The sequence below is a fragment of the Rhinolophus ferrumequinum genome, chromosome 3 (genome assembly GCF_004115265.2).
Source record: "Rhinolophus ferrumequinum isolate MPI-CBG mRhiFer1 chromosome 3, mRhiFer1_v1.p, whole genome shotgun sequence".
NCBI classification, from domain to species: domain Eukaryota; kingdom Metazoa; phylum Chordata; class Mammalia; order Chiroptera; family Rhinolophidae; genus Rhinolophus; species Rhinolophus ferrumequinum.
This window is the reverse complement of record NC_046286.1, coordinates 82,770,579-82,783,347: the sequence shown is the minus strand read 5'-3', so window position 1 is coordinate 82,783,347 and position 12,769 is coordinate 82,770,579. Positions and strand designations below refer to the sequence as shown.

Here is a 12,769-nt window from a genome sequence, read left to right as displayed (position 1 = left end):
CCTCATCTGAAATGGGGGAAACAGGGTACCTTCGTCACAGGGTTGTTGTAAGATTTAAATAAAATAATGCAGGTGAGGTGCTTACAGCCATACTTAGCAGATAGTAATGACGCAGAGGCTGCCTGCTATTGTTAGGTCTTATAATTCATTCAGAAGTATTGATTAAATACGTACTGGGTGCTACATATTATGGTGCATGAACAAGACACAGTTCTTAGCCCTGAATTTCACTGTCAGAGGTGGAATCAAGACAAAGTACAAACAACAGTACATGTAGTTAAGTGCTATAGCTATGTCTGACTGCCAGAGGGGATCAAGAAAAGCTTCCCAGAGAAGTGAAGGTCTGGAGCTGAACCTGGAAAGATGGTTGCTAACAGAACAGTTTTGCATGGGTAGTGGCGGCAGTCTTGTAAGAGAAACAAAACCAGAATTTGCTGGGAAAAGTAGATCCCGTGTTTCTTTTTTACTACATTTTGATCTCTTTCTCCACGCCATCACATAAAATGGTTTGGCAATGAGTAATTGTTGTTAACCTACTGGCATACCTACTATTTGTGAAGCACTGTAACAGCAGGAGAGATACAAATGAAAACCATTAAGTTCAGAATATGGGCAATGCACATTATGTCATCAATGACACCTGCAATTTGTAAACAAAATAATTGAGGTTCCAGACTTTCTAGACACCCTATAGACAAACAGAAGACCAAGTCCCTGCCACCAATAATTCATGTCAGGTTTAAGATACAAATATACAATAACAAATCAGACCTAGTCTACGAGTGTGTTAAAGGCTGGTGAGGGGCAAGCACAGAAGCCCCTACAGAGGTTCAGAGGACAAGCTTGCCTGGAGCCAGGGCAGGTGGAACAAGCTTTACTGAGGAGGTAGACCTCAATCTGGGCCTTAGAGAGAAAGAATGGTTAAATAAGCAGGATCAGGGAAGTCAATCAGAGCACAGAGCTCCAAGAATGAAGGCAGAAAACAGGGATTAGCAAAGTTCTGGAGAAAGTGAACAACTTTTATATTGCATTAGAGCATACAAAAATTTTAACTAACATTTGACTGGAAATATGAGTTATAGAGATGAAAAATGGAAAATAGGATAGTTGAGAGCTCAAGGTCTGATTGGGGGTGGTCCAGGAAGTGGAGTTTAGTATTGTCTTGAAATGGGGAATCTATTAAGGTTTTTGAGCAAGGGAGAGGGTGTGTGTATAGTAGTGTATGAGAAGATTAATTGGGCAAAATGGTTTTGGGTAAATTACAGGGAATCAATTGGACAGAGCAGTTCAGAGAGTGTTTCAGATGTGAAGGAGGGTCTAGTCGGAGTGAGAGCAGTAGGAATTGAAAGGGTGGGATTAAAACAATGAATTGACAAAATTGGGGAACTACAATTTGGGCAGTGATGATGAGGAAAGGATAGATGTTGAGCCTATGTAAGAGAAGAATCCAAAAATAGGCAAGTTTGGAGGGGGAATTGTTTTGGGACATGAGGAATTTATAGCAGGATGAATCAATGCTAGAAATGTACAGAGACCATTGAGAATGTATTGGTGGAAATCAGGACTGAAGTCAAGTGTATGTATTCCAGATCTAGGAGTCACCTGGATGGAAATAATAGTAAATAAAAGCTGTGATAAGGTAGAAAGGTTGTGGCCTAATATTTTGGGAGGTGGAAGGGTTCAGGATGGTTTAAGAAGGAAGAGGAATTTAAGTCAGCAAAGGAGATAAAAGGACTGGCCATTGAGAAATAAGAAAAACCAAGCCAGTGGTGTAAGAAAGAGGAAGACAATCAGAGGATGGGGTGCTGCAGAAAGTCTTGGGGAATGACAGATTAAAACATAATAGGTAATTTGATTGTGGCTTGGAAAGTTTTTATAGACAAGCAAGAAGACTACAGCTGGTTAAACAGAAAATAATGGCACCAGAGTCCACACATTTATTAACCTTTGGTGAATAAAATGTATGATGATAGATTTGGGAGGGTGGGAAGTCAAGGGAAGAAATTTTCAGAATCTGAGCCGTGAATGTGTTTGTTGGGACAGAGCCCCTGAATGAAGAGGCATTATGGGAGTAGGGAGAAAAGAGAGATGAGGTTTCAAGGAGGCAGGAGGGGAGCAGATGTCATCAGGAGGTCTAGCTCCTCCCCCCTGGAAATCAACTATGGTGACCGAGAGATTTTAAGATGGATGTGGGAGTTCAAGATGGCTTCTGTGTTCTAAGTGCACTATAAGACAAAGGACCATGTGATGTACATGACATTTAACACATATCATCCATTCCCACATTTTCATGCAACTGCCCACCGTTTACAGACACAGCATTAAATTTGTACAGGGCCCAAGAAAATGCAGGATTTGGGTGTGTTTTTTATTGCACTCATTTTTTGTTTAACTTGTAACAGACTGAAACATAAGTTAGCAAAAGAATGGGAGACAGAATAAGCACACACCAAAAACAAACAAACAAAAGCACACACAAAAATAAACAGTTTCTTAATTTGGGCGAATTGTGTGTGTGTGTGGGGGGGGTTGTGTCAAAGACAGTACTTCTGGGTTACTAAATCAGAAGGTTGAAAACAAATCTCCTCTTTCCGGGGTTCTTCCAGGTTCAGTTCACTAAATTCAGCTAAGAGAGTCTTTCTGATGTTCACGGGAAAGTGTCTTAAACTCTTATGACTTAATGCAGTAAAAAATATCTTTGCTAGGGCCCAAGCTAAGATTTTTCATTTTATCGATTAAAATAAATCAATGGTGCTTTATTTCATTGATTAGAAGTCTGATAAGTGATTTGAATGTGATTTAGGAAATTCACATTGTGAAATATTTGCCTAATCTGTAGAAATAGCACTACGGAAAAATCTGTAACTACAAACCAAAGCAAAGGGTCCCTTAATCAAAATCTCTATCTAATCAGCCAGTGAACCAGTAAACCAAATAAAAACAGTCCATTCCTGGGCTCAGAGTGGCAGGTTTCTCATGAAAGGATGGCGAGAACTGTAACTCTCGCAAGAAATCCAACACTCTTCTCAGACACTCTTGGGCATCCAATTCGGCTGAAGTCCTCCAGAGAATTTTAAACTGTTGGGAGCTTGCTGGTTGTTCAGACAACCGAGGCTGTGGGAGTGCATTTCTGTGTAACTAGACAGAACTGGTGGCTGCTAGATTTTGTTCCTTATGTTTCCATTTATGCAGGCTATTTTTTCCCCTCAGCATCTTGTTACTTATCATTTACTTGCCTGTTAGAGCAGAAATAGGTTTCTCCTCAACTAATAATCTGTTTCTTGAAGAAAAAAAAAAAAAAACAATTGTTGCCTATTGCTGCTCTTCCTGATCTTCCCGAGCAAGCCAGAAGTCACAAGGTAGTTACTAATCAGGAACCAAGGATAAGAGAAGCCACTTTCACTAACTTGTGTGCCCTGGGGCTCATCTGATACAAAGGCCTGGTGAAAAGACTGGTCACCAGCCATGGCGTCCTAAAACGCAGTTCGCGACTGGATCCTAGTGTGGAATCCAACCCACGTACTTCGGCTTTTCACGTGGCATCATACTCTTGCATTGTCACCATGAACTTCAGAACTGACCCGGCTGCTTCAGAGTTCGGACTGGAATAGAGCTGGGCTGATCCTCGGACCGTCCCAGTCCCAGGCCCGAGAGCCACCAAGCGTCGCCGACCCCATTCTAGACTTCCAGGAGCCGGCAGCGGTTTACGGCAGTGGCTAGAAACTCCGGGGCCAGGTACTTGGCTCCGCCCGCGGCTCTTGCAGCCCAGACTCGGCAGCGTCGGTCGGCGCGGCTGCCACGCCGCACCTGCCCTCGAGGGGCGCGCTCGGGCCCAGGCCGCTCCGGCTCTCCCGGCTCTCCCGGCTCTCCCTCCTTCCCCCTCCTCCCTCCGCCCTCCCCTGACAGCGCTCACCTGGCTGGGCCACCAGCCCCGCAGGCGGGGGCCGGCGGGAGCTAAGCCGAGGAAGAGGGCGGAGCGGCTCTCCCGGCGCGTCATCGGAGCACCATGGCGGAGCTAAGAGCTGGCGGCGACAGCCACAGGGGCGGCGACGGTGCTTTGCAGAGCGAAACAGGTGACCGCGCGGCGGGGGCAGGCGGGGGTCCCGCGGGCGCGGGGCGCCGAGCCGGGTCGGTGGGCCCGCGCGGTGCGCCGGTGGGCCCCTTTCCCGCCCGCGCGGCCGCGGCCCGGAACGGCCGGCCGCGCACCGGGCTTGGAGCGCCTTCCCTCCGCCCTCCGCCGCCGCTCGGCGGCCGCCGGGCCGGCGGTGCCCCCGTGCCACCGGCGCCCAGCCCCGGTCGCCCCTTTGCGCTCCACCTCGACTTTACTACAACAGGTGGAAACACGCCAGGGGGCGCGGGCGGGAGGAAGAAATAGAGAAACGCTGGCCGCTCTCCTCCCACCTGCCCGGCTGGGTCTAATTCAGTTGCATAGGGAAATCATATCCCCAAACCAAACAACCGGCCGGAAAATCCTCGGCCAGGTGCGACTGGCAGGATTCTCGGTCTTTGGGCGCCCCCTCCGGTTTTCCCGGTCGCACCGGGCGCCGTAGTCGCCCAACGCCTGTGGCGCAGCCCGCCGCTGGGGTCGTGCGATGAGCGGTGCCCCCACCCCTCGGCCCTGGTGTCAGCAGTTACGATCGGCTCCCGAGAAGACCGCGGTTGGGGGCAGGAGAGGACAGGGGCTGGTTGCAGGATGGTGGGGGCCTGCGGGGGCCACTAGAAGGGCTCAGAGATTCGTTGACTTCGAAGGGTCCTGAGCTCACGTTTTAAGTCCGTGCACCAACTCCAGGTGGGAACAGTGGCTCAGCTCATCAGGGCTCTGTGTTGAGGACCGCCCCCCCCCCCCCCCCGCCCTCCAACACCACCCCGCAGCCTCCACAGCCACACTTAAGGGCAGGCGCTCACGTCTTCGGGACAAACAGCAAGTCTCCCCTGCACCCCCATCCCCCAACTTATATGTGGACGATTTTCCCTCTCGTGATAGTTTTTTTCTCGAGTCTTGCAAATCCGTGCCTCTCGTAGTCCCCCCTCTTATTCTATTCTTGGCTGGTAAACTCTTTCTGGTACCTTCCTACACTTGAGATGAGGGCAGTGAGGCAGTTTCTTATTTTTAAAAGATTCAAATTGCACCCTCCTCAATTGCACCGTATTTTCTGCTTATGTACACACATAATCGGAAACAATTATTTCCTAAACGTAAGGCTTGCCCGCCCCAAAGAGGTATTTATTTAGATGGTATGCTTATTTTAATGTGAAAGGTCCAGAAAATCTATCACAGTATTTGCAAATTATGTATCTGCTCTGCTAGGAAGAGTTGGGGCACCCAAAGGCGAATAACAATCTCTCCAGCCAAGATACCTGACATTAAATATAACAAAGTGTCTTGAACTTGTTTACGTTGAAGTCATGCTGTTTCCTGTTGGGTGGTTTATTTTTATGTGTTTGAGAGATCGGTAGATCATGATTTCGGTTTGGGGTGGGGAAGGGGTGGCTAAAATGAGATGCCTTTGTAATTGCTGCAGGGAACTTGATGAACTGGGTGCCAGGGGTTAGGCTCGCCCAAGTGAGGGCAACAGGAGGGCAGCGTCCTCATTGTGAATATAAATGGTTTGGGTCCTACCCTCCACAGAGTAACTGCTGCTGAAGCAAAATTTGTGCTTTAAAAAAAATCAAAACTTTCTAGAATCTGCACATGAACAATTTGTTCAGATATAAGTGAACTACAAACTAGCCTATTCAGTGCCTGGGCATGTTGAATAATGAACCAAGGCTTCTAACATTAACATACAAATCAACCACGTAGCTGTCAGTAAAATATTTTCTTGTGTGAAGAGGGGGAATTTAACTGACTGCCATCTCCTTCACAGAAAACAGTTGTTTCACACCTTCGCCTAGACACTTCAGTTTCCAAGGGACAACTTTTATATATAGCCTTTTGAATAATTGTACTTTATCATTCAACTAAAACCTATTTCTGGCACACATCTTTTTCTTATTTTTCTAGCCCTTGATTACTGTTAATGTTTTTAGTGCTCAGAAGCACCTATGTGAGCAGGTGCCAAAGAAAGAAAGTGGAAATGTTTGTTTAAATATCGAGGTAGCAATATTTTGAACGAACAAGTACAGATTGCCTGAATTTTAACAACTTAAGTTTTCCATATATTTAAAATATGTTTTCTATACCTCAATATAGGACTTAAATATTGTGCTTTATTCCTATGGCCATATTTCACATTATATACATCCAAATATTGCAAGTCTTTTTTTTTTTTAAACAATCACAGGTTTGTATAGAGGTGGTGTTTGTTTGTTTGTTTGTTTGTTTTGGGGGGAGGTGAGGACCTGTCTTTTTTACCATCAAGAGGTGAAAATTGCCACCTCCGTGGCAACATTTGTTGAGGAAATCTATTTTATTCTCTTTTTAGATCTGTTTATTATTAGGTAGAGTCACATTCTGAAATGTCTTGCTTGGTTTTTTGTGTCCCTGTGCAAAGACTGTGGTCTAATTTTAGGGCGATTTAGATTAGAATCTCATATGATTATTAAAGTAACACCTGTAGTGTGTTCATAATTACATACATATGTATGTACGTGTATCAAAGATGGGTTTAAAGTTAGTGGTATACTGCCTATGAAATGAGACATGTTAAGAATATCAAAAAGTACTATTTAAATCCAACATTTCAAAAACTATATTTTTGTCAGCATACTCGTATATTTATCTTCTACTCAAAGGTTGTCAAATCACATGCTGTGTGAAGTTACATTTTTTTCTTGAGAATGAACAGTTCTTTCAATATATTTTTCAATAGCCGAAGGTAAGCAAGAACAGAAAAAAATAATTGACTTGGAAATAAGAAGTTTTCAATTTCTCCACTAGAGGACGTTAAGTCCTTTTCAGGTTATTATTTTGAATAGTCACATTGACCGATATTCACAAAACTGTCTCTGCCCAAACTTTGTATATTTAATTCTATGCTCATGACCAATAACTATCGAAAGTGAGTGTGCGCAGCTAACTTCTCAATTCTATAACTTCTTTTTAAAAAGCCTACTGAATTAAGACAAAATTTAAAGCTGCTTTTGTCTAATTCATGAGACTACAGATTCATGCACAGGGAATAAGTTAGTACCTGTAATCTGTGAATTTTACTGATGTTCCTTTGGAAGAAGTGACTTAGTACCTGGAATTTTTCTCTCTTTAGCAGGCTGTGCAGTGGAAAAAACCTGGGCTTTCTTTGTGATCTTGGTCACCACCCTTCACTGCATTTTTCCAAACTAGGAGGCATCTTTAGGTGTCACTTAACTATATCTACAAATATCTGCACATAAAAATTGTAAGAGACTCAGGTTACAATTTGCTATTAAATTTGTCCCTATTGAAATTTGGGTCCGAAAGGTAGTAATGCTTTGTGGGGTGTCTAGATAACTTTTTCCCATGGTTTGTGGTTAGCTCTTACCTTCACATTTTGCTATGTGGGAGGGAAGTGTTATTATTAAACAAGGCAATTGTACTCAGGAGCATGCATTTATTTGATATCATTAGTTAGGCATGTATGTGAAATACAAGTTTACTTTGGCAAGTTCTTTAAAAAAAATCTGACATCTTTGGAACCTGGTGCGTGAAAAAATAATCATTTGAAAAAGCTTATTTTTAAAATTCCAGTCTCATTATATTGGTGTAAGAATTCAAAATATTGAGGCTTAGAACAATTTGACCAAGATATGCATACCTTTTGTATAGTAAGCATTATGGTGGAAGGAAGGTTGACAAAGACATGATCCTTGGATGTAGCAAGGAAAACAAAACCCACAAACAAATAATTGTAGGTTAAGAGGAGTTCAGTGAAGAATTACTTCTTGCTGCGGTTGTTCATCAGGGAGGACATAATGGGTACAGTAATTAAATTAATTTTAGAAATGAGTAAATGATACATGAAGTTGGAGGCAAGGGAGAGAAATAAAGGTGCCGTCGTGGAAAAGAGCAAAATTTTGGTCATATTGATGACTCCTGTGAGGCTCAACATGAAAGTTCTAGATGATCAATTAGGAATGATAGTACATTGAAGCCAAATTGTAGAGTGGTTGATAGTCAAGCTGAAAGGGTTGGTACATGATTCTGTGGGCAGTGGGGAACTGTTGATGATATTGGGGAATAACATATCTTGATTAAAGAATGATTAATTAGGTAATTCCATGCTCATGAATCTTGAAAGCTTGATTGCAAGATCTAGCAGAAGAGCTCAGCTGTACCTGTAAAGGATGCATAGTCCCTCCATCTAGGAATCCTCTTCAATTGATTTTTGCTGATTTGGGAAGGGTAGCATGGGGGTGGTAAGAGTGCATGAGGGACATCTGTGTAGCCAGACAGATCAGCTAAGTCTCTGCAGATGAAGGATGCAATAGGTATTCTACCCAGGTGTCCTCATTCTGAAGTTGCAGTGTAGACTAGAGGATGGATTTAAGAAGGAAGAATTCAATGACATGCAGACCAATTTTCAGGTTCCTGCAGAAAGCTAGGCAAGCATTGGATCTGCTCTATAGCATGGCAATGGAAATGGGACGAGAATAATTAATTCAAGATTCTGCAAAGGCATTTGTCAAAGCATGCAGGTAAAAAGGTCACACATAAGATTATACTCTAGGCTTGAGTTTCACTTATTGGTTTAAGGGAGACATGAAAATATTCATGAGGAGGAACTGATATTGGTGGGAGAAATAGAAAAATCTCTGTTTTAAACATGGAAATTGGAGGTACAAGAGAGACCCATATGTAGAAATGTCTAATGGGCAACTGGAAGTAGAAAAATGGAAGCTAGGGCTCCAGGATTCATTCCGTAAGGGAATAATGATTGAAGCCATGAGAGTGAGGAGAGCCTAGAAAGAAAAACTGAAAAGGAGTGAGACAGCATTGAAAGCATAGGAGGAGGAAGAGACAGCCAAGAAGATGGGAGAAGCCAGAAAGATAGAAAAAGAATAATTGAGCAGTGCCGCACCTGCCAAGGGAGAAAGACAGCGGTCAAGGACTGAAAGACTAGAGAGAGAAAAAAAATGGTGTGTTTACCAGGTAATCACTGACCACCCCAGAAGAGGAATTTCAGTTGTTGGTTCAAGAGTGGGAGCTGTACCAGATTATAAGTGATTAATAGATGAGGAGTTGAAAAGTAAAGATAACCAACTGAAAAGACTCTCCATAAAGTTTGCTGGTGAAAGGGAAAAAAATCAAATCCTTGAATAAGCAGAAGGATTTTTCTCTTTTTAGAATTTACTTTTTACTTTGCATACAAAAGTTTACTGATTTGCGTGTAGAATTCGTTCAGTTTTGTCAAATGTATAGTCATGTAACCACCACTGCGATCATGGTCCAGAAGAGTTCTTTCATCCCAGAGAATTCCTTCATCTTGCCTCTTTGTAGTCAGCCTCTCCTACCCTGGGCAACCACTGATCCGTTCTGCATCCTTCTAGTTTTGTCTCTTCCAGAATGTCATAACAATGGACTCAGATTCTGTGTAATCTTTTGAGTCTGAATTTTTTTCACTTAGCATAATGCATTTGAGATTCAAACGTGTTGTGGCAATAGTTGTTTATTGGTGAATAGTTTTCTGTTGTGAGAAAGTACCAGATTTTAATCCATTCACTTGTTGAGGAATATTGAGTTATTTTTTGTAGGATTTGGCGATTATAAATAGTGCTGCTGTACTACTGTAAATATTAACATACAAGTTTTTCTCATCTATCTAAGGAAAATGCTTAGGAGTAAGATTGCTGGTTGATACGTGTTTTTAAGAAACTACCAAACTGTTTTCCAGAGTGACTGTACCATTCTGCATTCCTACAAGCAATGTACGTCAGTTCTAGTTGCTCCACATTCTTGCGAACACTTGATATTGTTAGGTTTTGTTTTGTTTCAAATTTTTTGCAGTTCACCAAGTTCTTTGAGTAAAGCAATATAATTGCCTTAAAGTAAAATAGTGGCTTTCTACATGCTAAATGATGCTCACTTGAGTTAGGAAAACCTGTGGAGGTTGTGTTCCCAGAGTCCAGGTGGATTTTTTTTTTTTTTTTTGGCTCTGAGATCATTGGCTTCTTTATTCTTTTTCTTCCATAGTATTTCTTATTTCCCGTGGAATCTACATGCTAAAGATGGTTATGAACAGAAGTGCCAGTATGTAGTACATCCCATGCCAATCCAAGTTCTTTTCTCCCCCTTAATGTCTTCCTGTCCATTGATATATGGCTTTCCAGAATTTGGAAATAACTTTTTTTTTTCAGTTAGAAAGCTGGAAATGTTGGTCAGATAGCTTGTTGTATGGTCCTGATTATCAATCCCTTGTTGGCAGAATCTATATTATCAAACTGACTACTTAGTGTAGGTTCTCAGTTTCTGAAGTATACTTGCAATGGCCTTGTAAAAGTCTGGATAGTCTATCGTTGGACATTTAACCACCATGGTCTGAGATTCTATATGATAAATGTATATGGGATTTAGGCTTATTTTCTAGAAAATCTAGTTTTAAATGTTGTCTAGCTCTTCAGTGGTCGGTGCCTTCTGTCTCTAATATCTTAGCTCTTGCAATGCTCTAAATTATAGGTGTTCACAAATTTAGATGGCTTTGGATAGTTTTTCTCTGTTCATTAAATACTATTCTTTCTACTATCTTTTTATTTTTAGAAATAGTCAGTAAGGAAGAATCTATAAAATTTTCTTGTATTAAGTGTCACTTCGAATTTTGATTTAAAGAGTGATATATTTTTGACAGCAAGAATTCACTGCATTCAAGTTTCTCATCTTTAAAACTCCTACAAAAAATTGTTGTGAAAGGAACAATTGTGAGAAAATGTCAACAAGTGACATGCCTGACCAAATAACCCAGATAAATATAGGGATGCAAAACCGAGCAGAAAGGAAGCTGAGGAAATGCGTTTGTTATATGTGAACTGGGCTTTGCAAACATTATTAGTAAAACAGTGTATGTTTAAGTTTAGAGTATTCATATCTGGGGTTTCTTAAAATTTCTTCTGTAACTTTTTTTTTAAAATACTATGAAAACGTTCCTTTTGGAGTTGGCTTTCTGGTAAAGAGAACCATCCTTTGCTGTGGCATAACCTCTTGCATATAAAACTTGTATCCCTGACACTGTGATGGAAGTACAAAAGAAGCTATCATCTAGGAAAAGTTTGAATTCCAAGGTGACATTCTAGGAAGAACCCCTTCTGTTAGTGCCTTTACTCTCCAACAGGAAGCCTGTTTGGGTGGCAGCAATGTGCCTAATAATTGGCTTTCGCAAAAACACTTGGCTGCTTCTCAAGATTTTAATCCAGGCTTCCGGTTCTCAGAAGCTCCTGACCTGTCTCTAGTGTGGCAAACACACCAAACAGGACCTGGCTGTCTGCTTCCTGCATTCTAGCTAGATCGGTTTCTATTCGTGGTAGGTGCTCTAAATTAATCACAGCCCTGGTGGGTTCATTTAAATGTAGTTCACTCCTTGGGCATAAGGTTAAGTTGTTGAAATGACTATTGAGCTCATGTAATGGAACATCATTGGTTCACAATCTTGGTAGTGACTTAAAAATCACCTGGGGAACTTTTAAATATCTCGATGCCCAGGCCTCTCCCTAGGCATTTATATGAGAGTCCCTAGGGGTGGGAGCCAGGTGGCAGTATGTTTTTAAGCTCCCCGGCTGCTTCCACTGTGCCATTGAGGTTGAGAATTACTGGTTTAGATCCACATGCGTTCTTCTGCGGGGAGCGGGAGCTGAGACCCTGCATTACACTCTGTAGACCAGCCCTGTTTCCTCTGTCTATAAACACTTGGCACTAGAATGACCTTCTCCTTGACTCTCTCCCCTTCTGTCTTACTGCATGATCTGAGGCTAATACCCTGTGGGCTGATCTTTCCGTCCCCTCTCTTTTTTCTCATCATTAGATGTTACTCTACCTAAGGCTCAGTCTGTTAACTTCTGCTCTTTTCATTTTGCATTTTTGCTCAGCAGTGTTTTTGGCTTTGGACATCACCTCAAATTAATATATCTGGCTCTACATGTCTAAACTTCTAGAGGCACTTGTGAGTTGCATTTGTGTGTGCTTGTGAGGTTTTGTGGTGCGATCAGTTGTGATTTGAAGCTTTTTCAGTGTGGGCTTACCTCTGGCAGAACTGACGTCCTATTTTCTCCTCCTTGCAGCTGGTGTTTGCATATACACAAAATTCAGGACAAAAATCAAAAGAGCAGTAGAGGATATTGAATGGGACTGGTCCCTAAGGAAGAGGATGAATATCTTTTGTTTTTGTTTTTGTTTTTCTTCTCAAGATTATACTGAAACTAAGCACATGTGAACCGTACGATTATATGCTCACATAAATAAAAAGTTTTATTCATATGCTTTGTAAAGTGATTTTGCATAAGTCCCAGGCAGAGTATTAGGATCTAACACAGAAATAGAAGAGATGGCTCTGGAGTAGAAAGAAAGCATTAAAATAAATTGAGAAATGGGGAATGGAGCTATGTTTAATCTCAGAGACCTATGCGAGAGTATATACCTTTGAATAGAAAACCCCATAATCTTATAATCCAGTGAAACCTCACAGGGAAGAACACTAGTTTGCCATTCCAGATTGAATCCGTGGTGGCCCAGCTGTACCCATAGTAGTTTGCTTTCAGAATGTCATTCCATTTATTTGCAAACTGATCAGGTCCGACATTTGGCTGCTGTGCTACTCACTAAAAAGAGCCTGGAGAAAAAGTGGTCCCAATCATCAATCAACTTGTG

The 12,769-nt window shown here is 42.0% G+C and overlaps 1 protein-coding gene across 1 annotated transcript in view; it reads left to right on the top strand.

The window, feature by feature from the left end:
• The first annotated feature begins 3,891 nt into the window (after positions 1–3,891).
• The window catches only part of MAP7 (microtubule associated protein 7), a 153,552-nt gene continuing 144,674 nt past the window's right edge, over positions 3,892–12,769 (top strand). The window contains exon 1 of the mRNA XM_033103500.1: positions 3,892–4,073. Coding sequence (XP_032959391.1) covers positions 4,007–4,073 — 67 coding nt within the window. The 5' untranslated portion in view covers positions 3,892–4,006. The remainder of the gene's footprint in view (positions 4,074–12,769) is intronic.